General features: G+C 40.1%; 1 protein-coding gene across 1 annotated transcript in view; it reads right to left on the reverse strand.

The window, feature by feature from the left end:
• Positions 1-10,264, reverse strand: part of LOC124607171 (gamma-glutamyl hydrolase-like) — an 87,798-nt gene extending 77,534 nt beyond the window's left edge. The window contains exons 1-3 of the mRNA XM_047139385.1: positions 9,954-10,264; positions 6,266-6,386; positions 3,376-3,426 (exon numbers count right to left, since the gene is read on the reverse strand). Of these exons, the coding sequence (XP_046995341.1) occupies positions 3,376-3,426; positions 6,266-6,386; positions 9,954-10,035 (254 nt within the window). The 5' untranslated portion in view covers positions 10,036-10,264. The remainder of the gene's footprint in view (positions 1-3,375; positions 3,427-6,265; positions 6,387-9,953) is intronic.
• Positions 10,265-19,693: the final 9,429 nt, after the last annotated feature.

Here is a 19,693-nt window from a genome sequence, read left to right on the forward strand (position 1 = left end):
TGGCATTGATCTCTGCTTCACATGACGAGTTCTCAGTGAAAAGTGCCCCTAAGTATTTGAATTCTTGCACTCTCTTGTAGGAATGGTCCTCAACCTGCAGTGATTGTAGATGATCAGCAGTCTGACAATGACCACGCGTCATAACGAGGTACTCTGTCTTGGCTTCGTTTTATGTTTAGCCCAAATTTGCTGGCAGCCTCCTTTAGTGCTTTGGTCATTTGCTCCAACTCCTCTTCCGACCTAGAGAGTAAACAGATGTCGTCTGCATAGGCTAAGTATGCCAGTCTCTTTCCTTCAATTTCAATCCCTTCGTGCTCTTGGAAGGTCTCGCGTACGATCTTCTTGAGGGCAAAGTTGAACAGGATAGGGGACAACCCATCTCCTTGCCTGAGTCCTGTCACAATTTCAAACTCATCAGTTACGCGATTTCCCATCTTCACCTTTGCACGTGTTTCGTCCAGATAGATCTTTATCAGATTGATGAGTTTCTCTGCTATGCCAAACTCCCTTAAACAGTTGAGCAGGCTCTTGCAATGTATGCAATCATAGGCCTTCTTAAAATCAACGAACAAAATATGCAAATCTTGACCATATTCACCCAGTTTCTCAGTGAGCTGCCGGAGACTGAAGATGTGATCTACTGTTGACCGTCCTGGCCAGAAACCTCCCTGGTACTCCCCAATCACCGATTCTGCCACTAGTTGAATTCTACGTATGAGGCAATTGGACAGGATCTTATAGCAGACGTTAAGGAGGGTGATTCCTCGATAGTTGTCACATTTCAGTTTGTCGCCCTTCTTATGTATTGGACAAATCAGAATCAGTCGGTGTATTTTTTCTGCAAGTTTCTCTCCTCCTGCCAGAATCACTTCAGCCTGTACTCCATCTTCACCTGGACTCTTATTCTGTTTAAGGTGTCTGATTCTGGTTTTTATCTCATCCAGGGAAGGTGGGGGACAGTCTGCATCGGCTGTAATTGGGTACTGGAAACCAAACTGCAGTTCGGGTTCATCACAATTTAGCAGCTGTCGAAAGTACTCTTTCCATCTCTCAGCTATGTCTCTATCATTCGTCAGGATCTCATCACGGAAATCTTTGACAAATTTCTGCTTGGCCTGGTGACCTTTGCAGAGGTACTTCACCTTCAGAAACATTTCCCTAGTCTTTTGTCCTCTGAAGTCTGTTTCTGCTTCAATGATGATATTCCTTATGTATTTCCTCTTTGTTCTTCTCAGAACTGCTTGTGCAGTCTTTCGGACCTCCTCAAATTGTGCTTTGGCCTGTGCCAGATTTTTCCCCTTCAGCCACTTGTTCCTGGCTTCCTTTCTCCTTTCCAGGGCATCTGCACATTCCTTTTCAAACCAGACCTTCTTGCCCACTGGGTTTCCCATGAGTGTTTCCTTTGCTGTATTCCTAACTGAGCTATGGATGTTTCCCCACATTAGTTCAAGGTCCTGATTCACGTCCATTTCACTGAGTGCTTCAAAGCGGTTACTAAGTTGCAACTGGTATCCGGTCTTGGTTGCCTCATCTTTCAGTTTCTCCACATGGTACCTTTCCACTCTTTTTAACTTAGGCCCTGTTCTTCCTTTACACTGTATGTTTAAATGGCCTCTGACCAGGAAATGATCACTCCCACCTTCGGCACCTTGCACTGTCTTAACATCTAACACTCATCTCTTGGCTCTGAGATCAATGGCAACATGGTCTATTTGATTTACAGTTCTCCCATCTGGTGACACCCAGGTTCCTTTATGTATGTTTTTCCGCTGGAAGTTTGTGCTGGAGATGAACAACCCTAATGATGTCGCGAAGCTGATGAACCTAACCCCATTGTCATTGCTTAGGTTGTGTAGACTGTCTTCCTGTTGTGTCTTGGAATATTTGTTCTTTCCCAGTCTTGGCATTCATATCACCAAGGAGGATCCTCAGGTGTCCATTTGCTATAGCATCCATCACTGCCTCTAGCTGTGCATAGAACTCGTCTTTCACTTCACATTCGCTCTCCTCCGTGGGAGCATGACAGTTCACAAAAGTCGCCTTAATATGCTTTACGTCCAGTGTTAGAACAGATATTCTTGGGTTGACTGGAACGAATTCTGAAACATTAGTGGCCAACGTCTTACTGCAGAAACCAGTGCCTAACATATGGCCTCGTTCACAGGCTCCATACAGAATTGTACAGTTTTCAACATCAATGCTCCCAGCATCGTCCCACCAGATTTCTTGCAGTGCAACTAGGTCTAGTTCGTACGTCTGAATTTCCTTGACCACACTGATTGTAGCTCCTGTCTTGGGGACTCCTTACATTCCACGTTCCAAATTGTATACCGTTTCTTTACCACTGACGTCGTCTATTTTTGTCAGTAATGTTCCGAGGCTTACTTGTAGTCTTGAAAGCATATTTAACTTTTTACAAAGAGAGGGCGTTGGCCTCCCATCCAACCTGTGGTGTTACCCTCACAGCTTACAGGACTGCTGGCTTTTCTTAAGGGGTGGGCTCCCCTCAGGAGTTGGGTTATAAGTGGGAATAAGAAAATTGGAAAGACGACCTCGGGCCTCGAAACCTAATACCGTTGGGGACGAAAAAGCAAGAGTTGGCCAAGGGAGGCCGACAGGGAAAGAGAAAGAAGTAGTCTGACACAAGTAAGTGGAAGCAATGTCAGACTCAGCTCGGGTCACCGCGGTCACCAACCGCGTACTTCTAGCTGAAGTCCCCTGAATATTAACAGAAGAAATTGTAACAAAATAGAAAAGGATTAATTATAGGATAAAAAATCAAATGTAAATAGCCAAATGTTGTAGGGCCCCTGCATTGGAAGAGAAAATACACAAAGTATTGCAAATATCTTAAGAAATGATTAGACACTACAACGATACTTTTGAGCTATTGGAAAACAGAAATGAAATATTTCTGGGGAAATTTATAGGAGTAATGCACTATCAACTACTATCAAGGAAACAGCAAAATTGTGAAAACAATGAAAAACAAAAACACCATAAATATCATAAGCAACCATGGCAATAAAGCTATGAAAACTATCTCAACACAGAAATTATATCTTTGTGATGGTGCTGATGCTATGAGCTACAAATGAGGGATAATTTAAGAGGAGAAACTGGCAGAAAATAGACAGTGGAATAAGTTGCAGTGTGTGGATCCAATAGTGCTAACAATGCTGCTTTGTTATTTTCTACTTTTGCAGGTTTTCGTCATTCCCAAAGTCTCTGTATGATACTCTACTGCAGCAGAATGCAGATGCATTACAATTAAAGAGGCTAAAACCACTTTAATTCACAATTACAAATGTCGTACCAAGTATGGGTCAAACACGACAGAACAATTTAGTTTTGTATTTATTTATGCCCACTTACCCATTGATTCTACTAATTACTTCTCTGTAATAGGACTCGGTCTGGTTCACCCTGCACAAAAATTTTAAACAAAAGTACATTACAATCAGCACTGTTTGCACATCTCTTCCATTCCCTACAGAAAATGACACAGATGCAAGATCCTCTTCCTTCTCTACACTAAATAAACTTAAATTTTAACAGATATTTCCAAAATTACTCACATTACAATCAATGTCTAACAAAAACAAGTAAATTACTGCTGTCTCTCTGACTCTCCGAATACCTTGCTTCCATAAGAGAAAGACAAAATCAGCCAAAATTATAACAATTCTGGCAAAAGTTATGTACTGGAATGCTCTTGAATTCTTTACAATGTGACAGGGATGTAATCATTAGGCTTCATTTCGAGTCACTTTGTTAACACAACCAGATTTTCTGCTTTCACATTCACTGGCTTTGCCACTCACAAACAAACTATCATCTTCCAGGCTAACCTCGACTTCATGCTGTGCTACAAATCAGTCTATTACCACAACCAAGACTACATTTGGGGGAGGGGGGAGGGGGATGAAGGGGTCCAGTATATAGCTTTAGTCAAAATTTTACCACTTTTACAAAAATAATAATAGGATGGTAGCCTACTGCTCAGTAAAAATTCATCAAATGACGAAATTAACATGTATGTCTAAGACTGAAAATAACAGCAAAGCAATCTAAAAGGTTGCAAAGAGAAGACATGGAAAATGCACAGAAAAATATAACGACTTACAGCTACTGGGCAGGGATAAGTCAATACACAGATCACAGGAACTAGAAAATAACTTGAATGAGTGATTTCAAATTATAACAAAACTTCCTTAAAACAGATATAGCTTCTGTAATAAGGAAATATGCAGAAAATATGTATATGATACCCACCACAGAGAATGAAGTCAAACAAACAGTAGAAAAGATAAAAAATACGAGGGCATGTGAAAAAGTAGTGTGTCTGAATTTTTTTTTATGTAAAAACTCTTAAAGCTTTTTCAAATAAATCAAATGTTATTAACATTCTACATCTTTATTCTTCACTTCTGTACTTATCACCTGGCAATGAACAGATTTCTTCCATCGAGAGACCTGTTTAAATATACCGTACCACCACTGTATAATGTTTCACTTTGTTGATGAAGCCAAAGCGTCACCTCTGCTCGCAGCACTTCATTGCTATCAAAGTGAAGTCCTTGAAGATGTTCTTTAAGTTTTGGAAACAGATGAAAATCAGATGGAGCCAAGCTGAGACTGAGTGGACAATGATCAATGACAGTGAAACCAAGGTGTTGATTGTTGCAGATGTCAAAAGTGCTTATGCATGGTTTGTCATGCTGAAGGGGAGGGTTTTCCATGTGTGGATGAACTATTCAAATTTGAAACTTGATTACAGTGTGCTATTTGTCATGCTCTGGCATAGTTACATTGTACGTGCACGCTTACATGCTGCAATTCAGAGTCCTCCAGTAGCAGAGGGCTGAAAATATGTGAACATGAAGAATAATGCAGTAAACGAGTTTTCAGCTCACCAACATTCCTGAGTATAAAACTAGGCAAAAGTCCTATTGTTACAAAATAAAGGTACTTCATGCACTAGACAATAATAATAGTGTCATGGAGATATTTCATACATGGACAAGGTCACTGACAATGATGAACATAAAATTCCAATAAATGAGCTATAATCAGTAATAAGAGAAGCAACACACTACTGGTCCAATCATATGTGTAAAATATAACACAGAGGGTAGAGACCACAGATTTCTAATGAATCAAACATTTTTGTGGAGTATCTATCAGATCTAAAAACATCAACATAGAATGTCCTCAAGGTAGCATCTTGGGACCATTGTTCTCAAGGTAAATCAAAACCTTTCCAGACCTCCACATGAAGAAAGCAAGTAAAAATCCCCGGACTTTACAAGTTTATAAGTTTCCTCAAGGTAACATTTCAGGACCATGATTGTTCTCAATGCAAGACAAAAACTTTTCACACTTCCTTATTGAGAAAGCAAGCTCACAAATGGTCAATATGCAACATACAGACAGTAAATACCATGAATGGCTGATTAAATACAGATAATAATATATTAATTGCAAATAATTCCACACATAATAAAACAAATACACGCCTTTTGGGAATTAATAGTGACTGCAGTTGAAGTGGAATGAGCACACAAAAGTACTAACAAAGAGAATGTCATTAGCATGTTTTGTGCTCGGAGTGCCAGCTATGGCATGTAGCAGCAATTGACTTGTAGTTAAATACTATTCCTATGTATACTCAGTCCTTAGCTAGGAAATCATTTGTTAGATGTCTAATGTATCCAATGCGCACAAAATTTTCAAACTTCAGGAGGCATAGGAATAGTAGCTAATTACCCAATTACCCATTAGGCTTACTGGGAAAGATCAGTTTAAAGAGCCAGGGTTTCTAAATACACCTTCTGAGTACAGTATATCTGCCAAAGCATTAACATCAAGATCAATATTAGCAATCATGACACTAACAATGAAATCTTTGAACTGAAAACAAGGACCAGAATTGAGTAACGTTCAGTAAGAAACATACAAATAAAAACTCATAACAGTATTTTATACCACAGAATCAAACAGTGCAATATACTGCTGTGAGTAAGTTAAAAGGGTTCATTAAAACCGATGTAATAGCTATAAAAGTGGCTCTTTGGAAACATAAACAATGTACTGGTACAGCAGGTGTACTGCCATGGTCCTGATGTCACCTCATAGAGAGAGAGAGAGAGAGAGAGAGAGAGAGAGAGAGAGAGAGAGAGAGAGAGAGATTTATTGAAAATTTTATGTGTAAGTAGATCTGTGGACAACAAAACAGCTAAGTAACTAATTTACAGCAACTTACCATATAGGTACTACTCTACCTCCAGCCCCCTCCACATACTTCACATACGACGCTGCGATATAGCTAGAATGATTTCCAAATATTCCTGAAACTGTTGGCGATAGTTCTTGAGATAAAATCCCTGTAAAAAAAATGGGAATGTTACTTATTGATACTCTAATTGAGTTGATTATGACAACGGGTTGCCATGTCATACAATGAAAAATTAGGGAGTATCTGCAAACATTTTAGAAATTTAAGTATTGTCAATGTTGCTAATTGTAATCGCAGCCTTTTCACTAGGCATGGGCAACATCTCAACACCCCCAGTAAGACTAGTTTGTGTAGCACAATTATAAACATCGTAAAAGACAGGCTTAGACACTTAAATGGTTGTGAACCAATCCCAGTTATGTTTACAAGTCATAGTTTTTTAGGGAATGGCCGGGCCCTACTCTGACACAAGTAGGTATAGATGATGGTATGAAATTAAATCTAGATTTTAACCCTGCTAGTTGTGGAGATTTAATTAATAAGCCTGCCATTTTTGAAGATATAATTAATAAAGCGAAGAGAAATATATGATGTAGGCATACTTACACTAGTAAATAGCTTTGCTAATTTGTTAGATATTTTGTGTTTAAGTGAACATTGGTGTAAGAAAGAAGAATTACCATTTGAACAATTATATATTAGTTAGCAGTTTTTGTAGGGAACAGCATAATAATGGAGGTACTGCAGTGTATATTAAAAAACATTCTTGGTGTAATGGTTTTAAATTGGACCTCGATTTTCTTTGTCATGAGTTTGATTTTGAGGTTTCAAGTTTCTGTTTGGAATATGCTAAACTGCTAATAATTGTACTTTATAGATCCCCAACTGGAGATCCTTCTGTTTTTTTAGGCAAACTTGATGATTTAATTTAATTTTTTGTGTAGGTCAAAATGGGAAAAATTTAACATCGGTATAGGGGAATATGTCAATTCTGCATTTGATGTAACTGAGGATAATCGAAGTGTGAATGCATTAAAAATCCATTAAAGCAATATAATTTTAATTTTTTAAATTCCAAAATGACAAGAGGATCACCATGTCTTGACAATATTTTTACAAATGTCGATGGGGTATATTGTACCACAGGTGTTGTCACTTTTCAGTTTTCATATTATGATGCTGTGATATGTGACTTAAGTAATATTAAATTACCTAATAAGAGTACTGTTGCTGGTAAAAGTACTAAGTCAGTAGTTTCTAGACTTCTGAATGAAGTAAATTTATGCACTTTTAAGAATGCATTATGCACTTTTAACTGGAAATGTTTAATTGACAGTTATTAATGTTGATCAGCTGACCTTATGTTTAACAATTTTTTTTTCAGTTTTTTGTTCACTTTTTGAGGAGTTTATTCCAAAAGAAGTGTGCAAGGTCAATCCCCTTTCACATAAAAAAGGCAAATCTAACAACCAATGCGAGTGGTACACCCCTCAATTACTGTATATGAAAAATAAAGTACTGTTTTATTTAGATTTGTATAGATAGTATAAGACAGAAAATGCTAGATTGGTGTACAGTGAAGCTAAGAGAGAATACAAACCAAGTGCCAATAATGCAAAGAAATCGTACAATTTATGTATAATTAACAGATCTATAAATAAATGTCAAACAGCATGGAAAGTAATCAATTCACTTTCCAACAATGGCAAAAAAGAGGTTGTCAACTTATCCCCAGATAGTTTTGACAATTTTTTTACTCAATCAGTGGAAAAAATTTGTAGAAACATAGTAAAACCCAATGAATCCCCTACAGAATTGATGAAGCTTTTTGGGGAAAAAAATCCATTTTAAAATTTTAATTTTAGGGAAGTAAATCCCGAAGAGGTTCTTATTGTTTTGTTGTGGTCTTCAGTCCTGAGACTGGTTTGATGCAGCTCTCCATGCTACTCTATCCGATGCAAGCTTCTTCATCTCCCAGTACCTACCACAACCTACATCCTTCTGAATCTGCTTAGTGTGAAGAGGTTCTTAGAGTTGTTAAAGCTGTTAAACTATCTGAGAGTGTTGATATTTTTGATTTGTCCAGCAATTTTATAAAAAGAATAATTGAATGTATTATTGACCCATTGACCTACCTCATAAATTGTCTAGAGTAATTCCTATTTTTAAGAAAGGTGATAAAACATGTCCCTCTAGTTATAGACCTGTATCCATTACTCCATTTTTTTCTAAAATTATTGAATCTATTATGTATTCCTATTATGTATTCCCAACTTTGTTTCTGTCTTCAACAATATAACCTAGTATGTAATGAGCAGTTTGGTTTTAGAAAAGGCAGGTCAACTGTGGGTGCCATGGACATACTCATTGTGCTGGAGGTATTTGAAGCAAGGGGATATGCTCAGGCTACCTTTTGTGACCTTAGCAAGGCTTCTTATTGTGTTGATCAGGGGGTACTGATAGAGAAACTGTTTTATTATGGAATAAGAGGTGTTAGCAGTAAAATGTTTAAATCATTTCTTAATGACCGGCAACAAACTGTATGTAAAGGTAACGATATGTCTAGTGTAGTCACACTTAGATACAGTGTGCTACAAGGCTCAATTTTAGGCCCTTTGCTATTTGTATTACTGATCAACGATTTACCATCTTTTATCAACTCTCATCTCATATTGTATGAAGATGACACTACTTTTTTTAACAGTAGTTCTGATTTCAATGAACTGAATATACAGTATCTTAGGCCTCTATTTGGTTTAGGGCTAATGGCTTTTGTTTATATGAAGGTAAAATGCAACAAATGTTTTCAGTCTTTGTAATTTACCATGTACAGACAACCCAAATAGTATCAAATTTTTAGGTTTAAACACAGACAGTAAACTCTCATGGGAACCACACATTCAATAATTAAGTGCTCGACTTTCTAGAGTAATTTCTTTGCTGAGGAAATTAAAGAGCTGTGTCCCAGATTATTATGTTAGATCAGCATATTTTGCATTTTTTCAGAGTATCATTCCTTATGGAAATCTTTTCTGGGAGAACAGCAGCTATGTCCATGATATTCCTCTGCTACAAAAAGAGTGGTCAGGATTATTACAGGTTCAAACAAGGGGGAACATGCAAAGTCACTATTTGTAATATAAGGTTGTCTTACAGTTGTTAATCTGTATATATATCATGTTCTAATTTACATAAAAATAAATTATCTAGCCAGCTCATAAAGGAAGACATCCATTGTTCTAATACCAGAAATAGCAATAAAATAGATGTGCCATTATATTGATTGTCAAAATCATTAGATAGTTACAATGTTTTAGGCTTAAAAAGTATAATTAGTTACCTTTAGAAATAACTAATTTACCTTTAAATTTATTTAAACGCAAATTGTATAACAGATTTGCTGGTTTACCTTTTTAGTCTGTTACTGAATTTTTTGAATGCAATTCTATGGGAAATTGCAGTATGAAGCGTGAATGAGGAGATACCTGTCGATATACTAAGACAGTCTATCCAGTGTATAAACTTATATATACAGTCTTTTACTTATTAATATTGACTTTATCAATTGCTTGTAAAAGTTCAATGACGCTAAAATTTATATTATTTTTTCTATTATTATTATTATTATTAATATTAATATTAAAAATGGCGTTTCCTTGGACAGACACATACCCGCATCCGTGGGTATTGTTAACGGCAAGTTATAATTGTTTACCTATTACCGGTCTGTCATTCCGTCTGAGTGGTATTCCTTTTACAACTGTAAAAAGGATCAGCAGACATACGGCAATATGCATAATTAACAGTTTCAGTACGACTTTGTCTTCCGTACTTGCACAGATAATACTTATCGCACAATTATCTTTCGAGTGAGGCTTCTGATAGGAACAGGCAAACAATAACACTTTTAAATTTTTAACGCGGTTTCACAATGTGTATCGAACAGCTCGATGCATCTCAAATTCTCGATGAGCAATCAAGCTAGCTAAGCTGCAGTTTTTCAGAGATGCATTATACAATTACGGTAGATACATAAATTAAGACAGAAATCGAACAAAATTCTTAACTGTTTCATCTAGAGTAATTAAGATCGCTGCACATAATAAGCCTACTTGACAAACACATTTGAAGAAAATTCTATGACCAACACCCAAAAGTGCTATTGCTTCTGCATTATTAGACTTTGGACTTTTCTTTCGCATTAACAGATTTATATTTGGGAGCTGAGGTAGTGAGGTCTGCCCAGAGCTCATCTCAGCGACTGGAAAAAAAATGGGGAGGGACATTCACTGAGCATTAAAACAAAACAAAAATGCCTGTTCTTGGAGTCCTTGGTTGTGCCACGGTTGTACCATATCGAAACAAACTGACAACAAAACACAATAATCCCTATGCAATCGGTTTCGCACACGCCATTTCATTGTTATCATTAGATACAAGGTTGGCAGCAGCGTACACACTACACAATAACTAGCAGTCCTTTCGAAGCCTTCAACTTACACTGACAGAGCTCGATGGAGTCTGCTCTACAGGCAGCGCAGCGATTAAGGGAATGATTATTCTTATTTTACGGGATCAAATTGGCCATCGGTTTCTTGTTGACATTAGAATGTATGTGTACGTTATATGACTTTATCAATTCGTTAAAAAGCAAAAAAAATCCGCATTAAAATAAACCGCATGTCGTTAATTACAATTACAAATGAAATTTTATCTTCGTAAGTGTAATAGGGACGCCCATAATTACAAAAGTATAATATAGTGCGTCCGTAAACTGAAGTTCAAATTTCAACAAAAGTGCGCATGCGATAGGTAGGTTATAAGTGGGGAGGGGGCAAACTGGGAGGTGATGTATTTTTAACACAGGTAGCCATAGAAAAGTAAAAAAGTGTTTTAGTTCCGACCCCGTTAAAAACCTGCGTAATACCGACATTTAAATTATATTCTTGAGATAAACACACCTGATTGCACAATATTTTTCCATTTTTCTGAGAGCCAGGGGGGATTAGGGAAGACGACCCCCCACACCTTCTTTGCCACGACTGTGTGGGCCCTTGAGTTTCAAAACGCTGTATCAAGAGAACCAGTGCTCATAAGGACGTCAAATGTGAACAGCGTATTATTAACGCAGAGGAAATGTCATGGGAAAAAAACCAAACACAAAAAATATTTACGGTGCTGTAAGCGTCTTGACGTAAATGGCTTCGGCTATAGCTGCCAGATGAATCGCAATGCGGTCACTATGGTTTGTGTTGCACATTACACCATTCGCACTGTTCAATGTGTATTACTGCACAATTTCGGCAGTCAACAGTCTTGGCACTGTTAGGTAAGCCCATCCACCACGGCGAGTCGTAGCTTATATCGAATGGGACAGATCGGGTTTAATTGTCCTTGGGTCAAAAACTACATAAAAACTACATCAATTTCTAATTGTAGTGAAACTGACGCAAGACAAGTTCACTACGCTGTCCACCTTTTCCTGTCACAAGTTGAAATCGAGATACAACATGTTCCACAATAAATCGGCAGTATCGGGAGTGCCGCTCAGAATGTGTTGCATAATGCGTGCCTTCAGTCCAGCTACGGTCGTATTTGGAGCTTTGAACACGTCATCTTTCAGATAACCCCACAGCCAGAAGTCACACGGAATAAGATCGGATGATCTGGACGGCCAGACTATAGGGAAACGACGCTGATAATTCTAACATTTCCGAAATGCCTCTGCAGCAGGAGCACCGCCTTGAATAAAAATGATCCTACCCATACATCTACGCTGTTCAAAATTTGAAATAATGTCGTTGCGCCGAAGTCTGTCACTGTATTTACCAGTGACGCTGCAAATAACAGGACCCCCAGGATTCATCTCAAAAATCAAATGGCTCTGAGCACTATGGGACTTAACTGCTGAGGTCATAAGTCCCCTAGAACTTAGAACTAATTAAACCTAATTAACCTATGGACATCACACACACATCCATGCCCGATGCACGATTCGAACCTGCAACCGTAGAGGTCGCGCGGTTCCAGCGCCTAGAACCGCTCGTCCACTTAGGCCGGCGGATTCATCTCCTCCAAAAAATATGGCCCTACGATTAACAACGCCGCCGGCCGCGGTGGTCTAGCGGTTCTGGCGCTGCAGTCCGGAGCCGCGGGACTGCATCATCATCGTCAGTGGAAGGCAACGGGAAACCACCACTGGAATCAGTTCCCTAAACGCTCATGCGGTGGACGTATCTGACGAGGGTTCCCCCATGACAATACCTGCTGTAAGGCGGAACACAAGGTTAAGTAGTGGGAGTCCCCGCTTTCTTTACCCGGCTACGTCACAAAGAGTAAGTACAGGTTGTTTCAGAAAGTTATACTGGCACCCATAAATGAGTAACAACGCAGTGCTAGGAAACAGGCGCGACTGCTACAGTCGCAGGTTCGAATCCTGCCTCGGGCATGGATGTGGTGATGTCCTTAGGTTAGTTATGTTTAAGTAGTTCTAAGTTCTAGGGGACTGATGACCACAGATGTTAAGTCCCATAGTGCTCAGAGTCATTTGAACCACTTTTTAGGAAACGGGAAGGCATGTTTATGTTCCACTACACGTAATAACAGTAAAAGGAACCTACGTAAATGACCATGGGCCACGTGCGCTGCTGGAAGAAAGTCTTCTTGGCGTTCCCATAGGGCAGTTGTTGTTCCTCCGAGAAAGGTCAGGTCCCCTCACCATATGTGCTTCAGGTCACAGACAAACTTACACGCAATGCTACGACGTGTTGTACTGGCTGGCGGTCGGCGCGTGCATTCTGTATCGGCTCTAAGTAATCCTACTTCCAGCAATTCTTGTAACTAATTAGCAAATTAATCACTAAAATTCGATTACTTCATGTAAAGCCAAATTATTAATTGGAATTATTCACTACGTCAGATATAATTAAACTCACGTAGGACCTCAGGGATTATGTTATTAAAGATGCCAGACCCAGAATGCCTGTAACTATTTTTGTAATTACACCTACTAGAAATTTCCTGTACGCTATAAACAAAAATGACCGTTTTGAGATTCTGACAAAACGAAATTTCCGTATAAAATGTGAAGCTTGGTATGCTATTCCGCAGCCTTTAAAGTTCTCCAGTTTATGTTAGGGCGAAAAGTTACTCAGTAATTAGTAAGAAATCTATAATTTTGTCTCAAGTATCGTTAGCAGCATTTCATCACTTTATTTTCGACTCAAAACCCAAAAACCGTTACTTTAAACTATGTTCATTATTAACAGACAATTGTTTGCTTCAAAATTGTCCTGACATAATATTTTGTAACGAAACTTTCTAATTGTAATTCGATTAATCTAGTTTGAAAACAATGAGAGTAAAAGCGCATGAATTGTCAAGAAAGCATATAAGCAGTGCAGCATGTTAAACCAAAAGGAAAAAAGAGAAAAATTGAGATTGTGTTGTTGTTCTGTGATGGAAAGTCTGTGTAGTTATGGTTTTTGAGAAAGTATACGACTGTCAAACTGAAGATTTTCTGGAGTTGACCATCTAAAATATCAGATCCTCACACGTGGAGTTCTCTGGACTATCTGGCAGTGATTAATCACCCTAATGTACAGTTTCTGCAACGTGGTGGAGATTTCCCTTGTAATAGCTAAATAATCAGCCCTCTAAAGTTTACGTAAAAATGACTGCGAGTTAGTCAGTTTCTACAAGTGTTGTGAAGTTTAAATTAATCAGAAGGTGGCTATGTTAGAAGGTGCAGAGCAGTGCACACTGTGGGCAAAACTGCCCACCTGCAGGGAATGGGAACTTGAACAAAACGTTGTCGGTTTTCCAGCCGCGTCAATTCGAATACAGTCCATTAGCTTTCGATGGCCATCTCCGCCATCGTCGCCAGGAGTTCACTGAATGCCGGGGCTGCTACAGTTTCTCGCTTATATAGGCATGATGACATCAGCAGCAGCCTATCAGATCGATCCAATGTGGCGTGCGCGCGTAAGTCAACCCGGACAGCTATCGGAGCTATTGCCCATGGCACCACTGGTGAAGTCAGGTGGCGCCAGGGACAGGCGCCACGTTTGAAACTGCCGGTCCCGCGTCGTGGATCTTTCTTTGCTTTCTTTCGATGTCCAACGCTCGTCCCCATGCCCTGCTGAGTATGTATCCCTGGTCTCTGTTGAAATAGTAAGTGTTTAAACGAATCTCGGCCGCTTCCTTTATAACGGAGTCCCAATATGTAGACGCATGAGCCAACACTTTTGTATTCTTTGACTGTATTTTATGTCCGTTTTCTATGTGACACTCCGCTATGACCGAATAGTGAAGCTCTCTTTGTTTTATATGGCACTTGTGCTCGGTACAACACTCCGCAACCGTACGAATTGTTTGTCCAATACACATGCTGCCACATTTACAGGTTACACCATACACTAGAAGAGCAATGTCGTCTTTAACAGGGCGCAACATATCTCGCATCTTGGGGCCGGCCCGGAACACTGGTCTTAGCCCATGTTTCTGCAGCAGACGTCCTAACTTACTGCTAGTTGCTCCACAGTATGGCAAGAATACAGCCGTTTGGCCTCTTCTACTGATTCACCAGGTGTGTTTCGCCGGCGGCCCTTGAAAGCGTTTGCGATGTCTCTCTTGCTGTATCCATTTTCCCCAAAAACACGTCTTAAATTCTGCAATTCAGACTGTAGGTGATCGTCGTCAGAGATAATCTTGGCTCTATGACAGGACAGCTTTCTTGTGTACAGAGTGGTGAAAACTATTGGCGTTCAAGTACCGATCAGTGTGTGTTTGTCTCTGGTACACTGAATGACCAAGCTGGCCTCCTGCCTTCCAATCAACCAAAACACCCAAGAATGGTATCTTGACATGCCTCTCCATCACGACAGTAAATTTAATGTTGGGATGGACACCATTCATATGATCGACGAACTGCTGTAGTGTATCTTCACCATGAGGCCCTATCAGGAAGGTGTCATCAACGTATCGTAAAAAGCAAGACGGCCGCAATGTCGCAGTTTGTAGAGCCTGCTCCTCAAAGTGCTCCATGAAGAAATTTGCGACTGCTGGAGACAGTGGTGATCCCATGGCTGTGCCGTCCGTCATCTCATAATATTCATCGCAGTACAAAAAGTATGTTGTCATTAGGACGTGACGGAACAACTTAATGATTCCAGATGGAAAATGTTGGGCCAAAAGAGCCAACATATCTTGTGTTGGCACCCTCGTAAAGAGTGACACAACGTCCAGTCTAACCATTAGGTCGTTTGATCCTATCTTCATTCTCTTGAGCATCTCAACAAATTTCTACGAGTTGACAACATGGTGTTCGCAATGTCCCAACTTTGGTGCTAATAATCCTGCCAGATGTTTAGCAACTCTGTAGGTGGGCGAACTGATTGCACTAACAATGGGCCTCAGAGGAATACTTTCCTTGTGTATCTTTGGTAATCCATAAAGCCTGTGAGGTCTGGCGGCACGAGGCAGACTACCACCTGAAGATCCTACATTTATTAGAGGGCGCCACGTACCACAAGCTTAGTCGTGATCCCACACAGGCCATTATCAGAAAGACAGGGAAGTTATTGAAGGATTCTGGCTTACCAGATGAAATGGTGAAGAAATTAACGCCTTGTCCCCAATCTTTTTATGGAAGATTTTGAGGACATGGCGCTGAAGACGGCATCCTTAAAACCAACCTGTTTCTGGAGGTACGTTGACGATACGTTTATGGTGTGGCCTCATGGGAGAGAAGCTCTTCCGCCTGCTAGATCTTTTTAATTCCCTGCATCCTAGCATCGAGTTTACCATGGAGGTGGAAAGTGATGGAAAGCTTCTATTTCTAGATGTTCTGGTGTACAGAAAGGATGATGGGACACTGGGACACAGTGTTTATCGAAAGCCTACGCACACGGACCATTACCTGCCTCCTTCTAGCTGTCATCCATCGTTCCAGCGTACGAGGGTCCTGCGGATGCTGGCGAGAAGATGGAGAAAGCTTGACACAAGAATTGGACCATCTTAAGGTTGTGTTCAAGCAGAATGGCTATACAGGTAAACAGATCCGTCGTGCTTTCCAGTTTGGACCTTCGCCTGAACCACCAGAAGATACCTGAAAATCAGTGCCTTTTGCTGGGAGCATTTCCTCGAAGATAGGAAGAATTCTGAAAAGATATCATATAAAAAGTATTTTTCGTCCACCAGCCAAGATTAGAGTGCTTCTTGGCTCTGTTAAGGATGACTTGGGTTTGAGGAAGCCCGGTGTGTACAAGATCCCTTGCCACTGTGGGAAGGCTTATATTGGTCAGACAATCCGGACCATTCAGGACCGATGTGTTGAGCACCAGCGGCACACACGGTTGCTTCAACCTGAGAAATTTGCAGTGGTGGAGCACTGTCTCACCGAGGGACACAGAATGCTATATTACGAGACACAAATGGTTGCCCCAGCATCTCGCTATTGGGAGTGTGTTTTAAAAGAATCCATAGAGATTCGTTTATCTCATAATCTTGTTAATAGAGACAAGGGTTATCTTTTAAGTAAGACTTGGGACCTGATGTTATCAGACATTAAAAAACAACGGCCTGTGTTTCGATCGTCGGAATAAAATTTTTAAATTTTTTAATTTTTGATAGCAATATCTCGATTTCGCCTGTTTCCACCACTGGCGGGGCGATATGTTTATTTGCGCTAGACAGCAGTTACGGCACCTTCTCGCGCACGCGTTGTGGACCTTCTGGGGCCTATATAGAGGCCGCCGCTTGTGCTGGGAAGTCAGTTCCGGCGAGTCGTGCACCAGCACTCTCACCTGAAGATGGCGGCCAGTTGGACCACGCAAATATTGTGTCATGAAGACGTTAGGATCCGGCTGCACACCCGAGAAGAATATTATCAATGGCATGAATACCTGCTGAGGAGAAAGTCACGACGGTAGGACAGTGGTAGTTCAGCAGCTTCGGCACACAGATTCTCAGCCGGGCTAGTGTAAAAGACACCAGTTGCCAAACAGATGCCATAATGGTGGATAGTGTTCAGATGGCGTAAGAGGGATGGACATGCAGACACATATCCAAAACACCCATAGTCTAGTTTTGAACAGACTAGGACCGCTACAAATGGAGGAGGGTGGTTTGTTCTGCACCCCAGGAAATATACCTTGAGGACACATAGGACATTGAGGGACAGCGTCCAGTGGGCTGCCAGGTACGACACATGGGAGGACCAAGAGTGTTTCCTATGAGCATGAGCCCCAGGAATTTCATAGTTTCAACAAATGGAAGAGCAACAGGCCAAATATGTAAAGATGGTGGGAGAAAACAATTACGCCATTAAAAATGCACGCAAAAGGTTTTGTCAGTGGAAAAACGAAAGCTATTGTCAATGCTCCATGAGTAAAGACGATCGAGACATCGCTGAAGACTTCACTCAGACTGGTCTGTGGAGAACTGCAAGAGATGGAAAAATCATCAAGAAAAAGGGAGCCGAAGATGCCTTGGCAGAAGACGGGCCATTATGGGTTAATGATGATAGCAAAGAGGACGACACTCAGGACGAAACCCTGAGGCACAGCATTTTCCTGGTAAAGATGTCCGACAATGCAGCACCCACATGCGCCTTGAAAACTTTGTCTTTTAAAAATTCCTCAAGGAAACGGGGCAGGCAGCCATGGAAGCCCCACGTGTAGACAGTATGGAGGGTACCAGTTCTCCAGCAGGTGTCGTAGGCCTTCTCCAAATTGTAAAACGTGATCCAATCTGAGATTTCCGCAGAAAACCATTCATGACATGGGTGGACATAGTGAAGTGACGGTCAACTGCAGAACGGCGCACTCGAAATCCATACTGTGCAGTGGTTAGTAAATTGCGAGACTCCAAGAGGCACCATACCAGCCGGGCATGAATCATATGTTCCATCACCTTGCAAACACAGCTCGTGACAGAGATGGGGCGGTAGCTAGAAGGAAGGTGTTTGTCCTTACATGGCTTAGATAGGAGTATGGTAGTGCCTTCACGTCAGTGTCAGGGAAACGTGCCCTCTGTCCAGATGCGGTTGTACGTATTAAGCAGAAAGTGCTTGCCCACAAGAGAAAGCTGCTGCACCATCTGAATGTGGACAGCATCTGGCCCTGGGGCAGATGATTAGGATGAACAGAGTGCATGATATAGCTGTCTCATAGTAAAGGCAGCATTTTAGCACTCATGATTCTGAGAATAGAAGGGTAACGTGTAGTGTTTCGGGATATTTCTAAACATCCCAACAATTCGAAAGCCATCGACAAGAGATGTACCTATTCATGTCATAAAATAGGAGGGGAGAGAGGACAAACAACCAAGTACTAAATAGTATTTGACGTGACTATAATAATAGGATGAGAAATAGAAAGATAGGGTACAGGTGCATAAAATGGATTAATAGAAGAGGGCAGTAGAAACAGTAATGTTTTGAATCGGTAATCTAGCTGGAGCTTGAGTTTTAAGAAAAGGGAGGACAAAAGAAATAACAGAGTGCAATTAAGAATACTTAGACATGTAGTGTTGTCAATAGATGAGTTGAAATACGAAGAAGGTAATAAACAAAGGACTTAACACCTGAAATAGAGTAGAGACATGGAAGTCAAAAGGGAACCTCAAAGTAAAGTGGGAGAAAGTAGAAGGAAAAGTTATGGAAGATATAAATATATGTGAAGGGTGGAGCTTACACTGTAATTAGGAATGATGAATAAAAGGCAGATAGGTGGACCTAAGAAAGGCTGACCTATACTGTGCAGGCTGACCTATACTGTGGGCGCCAAGAAACGGATTGACCTGTATCATAGTAGATTTGGAATTAATATGGGGCACTACCACACTGAATGAAATACAAATATTTTACAGTACTGAGACAAAGAAGTTGTCTTTAGTGGAAGTGAGGACAAGTTTTGTTAAAAGGGTAATCCACAGATTATTCTTAAAATTGGGTATAAATAACAAGAAGTTTTTTCCCAATAGTTTATAGTAAAGAGGTGAAAGGATCTGAGTGCAGTGGTGGAGACAATTTACACCTCAACATAATTGCGCACAAAGGCTTTGGAATACAAGTCCGTACTCTTGGTTGGTGGGATATTAAGGAAGTTAAGTTCTCTAAAAAGAGAAGAACTAGATGTCAATATAATGGAAACTCGGAAAGTTTATAATCAGTATAATAACGAAAGATGAGCTACCTATGTAAAGAAGGTTAATTTTGCGTTACCTATTTAAAAAGGAATAATATTATGATGTGTATGTATATCAGAATAAATGCCTCTAAAGTATCCAGTAGATAGTAAATTGTCTTAAATCGAAAACGAAAATGAGTAATTGGTTATGAGGTCAAGAGGATCACAAATAAAAGGAACTTAAGAATAATGATATCAATATAATAGAAGGAAACATTCCACGTGGGAAAAATTATATATAAAAGCAAAGATGAGGTGACTTACC

This window comes from Schistocerca americana, chromosome 3 (assembly GCF_021461395.2).
Source record: "Schistocerca americana isolate TAMUIC-IGC-003095 chromosome 3, iqSchAmer2.1, whole genome shotgun sequence".
In the NCBI taxonomy this organism is placed as follows: domain Eukaryota; kingdom Metazoa; phylum Arthropoda; class Insecta; order Orthoptera; family Acrididae; genus Schistocerca; species Schistocerca americana.